Source organism: Acanthisitta chloris, unplaced genomic scaffold (assembly GCF_000695815.1).
Source record: "Acanthisitta chloris isolate BGI_N310 unplaced genomic scaffold, ASM69581v1 scaffold27919, whole genome shotgun sequence".
In the NCBI taxonomy this organism is placed as follows: Eukaryota; Metazoa; Chordata; class Aves; order Passeriformes; family Acanthisittidae; genus Acanthisitta; species Acanthisitta chloris.
Genome location: NW_008690196.1, coordinates 8,804 through 13,250, shown reverse-complemented (window position 1 = coordinate 13,250; position 4,447 = coordinate 8,804). Strand labels below are relative to the sequence as shown.

The window sequence follows — 4,447 nt, the reverse complement described above, 5'->3', positions numbered from 1 at the left end:
TGCTGACACTGGAATATTAACAAGATAGAAATTCAGTGTATGCCTGCTACATACCATGCAGTAGTTAAGAGAGATACCTGTGCTACCTCTGAACAAACTACAGGTCACATTGCATTGAGGTTTCCCCAAAAACCTTGCCTAACTGCCATTTTAATTAATAGACTGTTATTAGTGAACATTCAAATATCAGGAAATTCAGAATAACTTTTCCCAGTCCCCAGTTTCCTGAAGCTTTGCTGAGGAAATGTATACTCTGTTACTTCTTCATGAAAATAATTACTAATCTTTCTGCTCTTTGACTCATATGGCCTATTATCTTGATGTTCGTTTTCTGACTTCACTGAAATGCCTGTTCACCATTGCTTCAATAACTTAGTTACACTACAGCTTATTTGTCACATAGCCCACACAATTATTATTTCAAGAAATGGACTCACAAATGTTGAAGTCATGTAATAACTTTAAGTCATTCTCCTTGACATAGTGCCTAAGCAGTCATCGAATACAGATGAAGAAAAGTTTCTTCATTTATTTTCCAGGTTTTCCAGCTATACAATTAAGCTGCCACTGCTGAATCACAGACATATAGGCTTACAATGCTCTACCTGTTCTGCAGTAACTTACTCTTCAGAGACTATAAGGTATACTACACTGCTCTGAATGATCTGTCAAATAAAGATCCAAGCGCAAATACAAATGTGCACTGTGACAGCCCAAATTTCCTTCATTATCTGTATGCACCTACTATGTCCTGCTCCATCCACTCACTGACTTTTTCATATAAATACACAAAGCCCCATAAAACATGCAGAAAGGTCATCTCAAACACAGGTCAGGATAGCAAGATCCCAATTTTCAGTGGAATGTAGAACACAGAAGACTAAAAACAGCTTTTGCCAGTATCCTGACGCCCTATATAATATGACTAAGGTTCATTTTGAACAATGTAAGTGGATAAAGAATCTCATGAATAAAAACAGCCTTTCAATTTACAACTATATGTAAAACTAATTCCAAGTACAATTAGTCACGTTAACATATTGCATATTCTCCACTGAAGATATCAACCTCAGAGCTAATATGTAACTGAAATGAGAAATTAAGCCACAACTGTGCAGCAGCACACATGAACACTCATCTAGCACAATCTCAGCAATTTTTATGTGCAACTTGACCTGGGAAATTTAATTCCTCCAGTCTGCCGCTGAGACATACTTTGGTGGCCATAATTAGAAATCTAGCAAAAGTTGGTATGGTAACTGTATTGACAGTCTGGAAAGCATCACAGAAAACAGTGCTTAAAGCTAACACATTTCTGATACATCTCACTAGGATACAAAACAAAAGCATCATACCAGTAGTCATAACTCTCATCCCAGTTGTCAAAATGAACCAGAAAACGATTGTCCACCATGTCTGTTACCGTAGCAACACAAATGAAAGTCGGGTTCTTCTTGTCTACGGCTTCCAGCTTCATCCCCACTCGAAATCCCGACGGAATCACTGTCTACATAGAGACAGACATTTAATTGAAGATAAATACTATAAATCCAGAAATCTCCCCAGTGTCCACAATCAATATATTCATGTCATTTCTAAGTTTCCCAATTAGCTGTCCCAACAGAGTGAGAGCAGCCTAATTAGTTGACATGAGAATGCCCAAACACAGACACTTGTGGTTTATGAAATAAAAAAGTCCTAAACATGCTGCTAAAATTAAATGTGTTGGTTTTAACTCTGTCTTAGATACTCTCTCTGAAAGACCACTCTTGTTCCACAACATTATGGTGCAAGACACTGTACAAATAACAAATCTTAAATTTAATTTAAGATACTGTTTCTGAATGCATCGGAAGCTTAAACACATTAGTAAGAAGGTAATAAATTGGAATTGCAGAGGTAAGCTGTAGTGGAAATTGTTATTGCATTTGTTGTAAACATTTTTGTCTTAAATTTCAGGTCTCTGCCATCACTGAAATGTACTATGAGTCTCTACCACACACAGGAGCACACAGCAACTTTCCACACTATTAGTAACAAGTGAGTACTTACTGCATTCTGGTTTTCAAACAGTGATTTGGGAGCAGCTTGTGCCTTGCATGCCTTTAGGTATGAGGGCCAGCTGAATTCTTCTTCCTTATATCCTAAATGAGGGGCATAAAAGAACAGCAAGAAATGATAGATATGACACACAACGTGCATGCAGGTGTCTTGATCAAAATTGATCAAATTACTTTTTCCATCCAGTTCTGAACTGTTTCTTACAACTTATGCACTGATAACTATTTATTTTAATTTTATATTAACCACTCCAGAAAATTCACTTTAAAACTATGCATTAATTCTAGCCCAATATGAACTCAATGTCTCTGAGCAAGCACTGGTTTGGATTATTAGAAATGTAAGCAGAAAACACCTTACAGGAAATTCTATTTCCAAAGAAAGTTGATGAATCTTTTCTATTTTTGTTTGCGCATCTGGTATTACAAAGAGGATTCATGTTCTTTATTTAGGGCTGCTCGAGCTTTCTTACCAAAATGTCAAGCTTTCTCTACACTAACTGAGCAAAATACTCTGCTTTCTTGAGCTGCACATTATTAGTTTCTTATAGGTCTCTAGGACTGACATTTGAACTGCCCCTAATGTTTATCTGGGAGAAAGAATAGCCATATAAATAAAGCACTAGGCAAGAACTCAGGAGATTTCAGCTCAGTTTCAATTTTACCTTTGAAACAAGCTGGGGATTATTTATACAAATACAGAATCATAAAATATCTTGAGTTGGAAGGTACACACAAGGATCAAAGCCAACTCCTCCCGAGTCCAAGCTGAATCCAACTCCCCCAATTTTTGGGGGAGAAATGGAAAGACATATGAACACAAAAGCAGCAAGCAGAATGGCCAGACAAGGGAGAGCACTGCACTCTACTGTATTTCTTACAAAATCACTGCTATCCAAAAATCAACCTTGCAGTCCTGACCTTCATAGCAACTTTTCAATATCTGAAGGGGACCTACAAGGGAGCCCTGCATGGACTTAACGCATTTTTTTATTCTATGTATACAGCACTTGGAAAGAAATCAAAGTTTCTGCTGACAGACTGCCTCTTTTAGTTTCTTAAGGGAAAAAAAATCATAAAATAGAATACATAAAAAATAGTAACAAATAATTCATAATATAATGAACTGCAGAAAATAATTCACAAGAAACCATCTGTAGTTCTAATCTACCAAACAATGCCAGGAGTTGGAATCAAATAGACTTCCTTCTTTATTCTTCTGTTACATAATAGCTATAGAAACATCTGTTTTAGTCAATATCTTACAATCCAGTAAAGCAGGAGCAAAACCACAACAAATTTCTGTGAGTAATTGCCCTTACTGAAATGTGTCACCTCTTAACTATTTGAAATATTACTCAAATATGCCAGAGACAAGTGCCCTGTTTAACCTGACAATCTCATATTATCCCAGAAACTACAAGTTTAAAACTCTTTGACTTCACCTTCTCCACGCAGAGCTTTCTCACTTTTCCTTTTAAGTATTAGTCAACATAAATTAACCTCCAAGTACAAACAAAGATACTTTTCTTTATCCTCCAATTGTCTCTTATTTTGATACACTACAGCTGTAGACCAGTTGAAACCATTTTTAAGGGAATATGGTATCGAGGTTAATTTTCCCTTTGTAATTCTAGAGGATATTCAAAACTAAGCCCAAGCTCACAGCAGACAACAAAAAACACCCACATACTGCATGTGTGATGGAACCAGGTACTGTCCATGGGAAAAATAATTGGTCTCAGCAGACTATAAAACAGTTTCTAGGCAGTGTGGGTCTTCCTGTCACCAAGTGAGAAAGGGAGACCTTTAGCTCCTAACACATCTCTCAAAAAGACCAAAGGTGAATTTGATTTATTCACTGTAGATATAAAACAGTCAATGCAAATTTTACATGCATGTATACACACACACCCATCCCCTCACTGCAGGTTTTGCCTACGTGAGATAAAAGTGACCTCCTCTGAACACAAAATGATTAGCATCCTGAAACACCATCTCCTTTTCTTCCTGTAGAACCCAGTTTGACTTTGCTGCTCCACTCCCCCACGCCTCCCAGAAGCCCAGCAGCAGCCCCTGTTGCCTGTGCTGCCATACGAATGGGAGACATCCCACCACAAAGGTCTGTCCTGCCTGGTGGCACCAAGAGTCACCTGCCCTTTCCATTTTAATACACAAGGATAGAAATATGTATCAGAAAACATTTAAAATAATATAATTCCTTTCTCATGTCCCTCATCCCCTTCAAACAAAACCCAACCCCAGTCCTCTCCCATCACAATAAAAAGGCTCCCATCCCTTGCCAGGGAAGGTCAGCCGAGACTTGCTTGGAATGTTATACACTTTCAACCCTCTCAGAAAACAAGGAGTTAGTTACTGGACCCACA

At 37.8% G+C, this 4,447-nt stretch overlaps 1 protein-coding gene across 1 annotated transcript in view; it reads right to left on the bottom strand.

Moving 5' to 3' along the window:
• L3MBTL3 (l(3)mbt-like 3 (Drosophila)) overlaps window positions 1-4,447 on the bottom strand; it is a gene marked incomplete at its 5' end in the record, with an annotated part of 48,556 nt that overhangs the window by 36,284 nt on the left and 7,825 nt on the right. Inside the window, 2 exons of the mRNA XM_009081731.1 lie at window positions 1,356-1,507; window positions 2,053-2,144. Of these exons, the coding sequence (XP_009079979.1) occupies window positions 1,356-1,507; window positions 2,053-2,144 (244 nt within the window). The remainder of the gene's footprint in view (window positions 1-1,355; window positions 1,508-2,052; window positions 2,145-4,447) is intronic.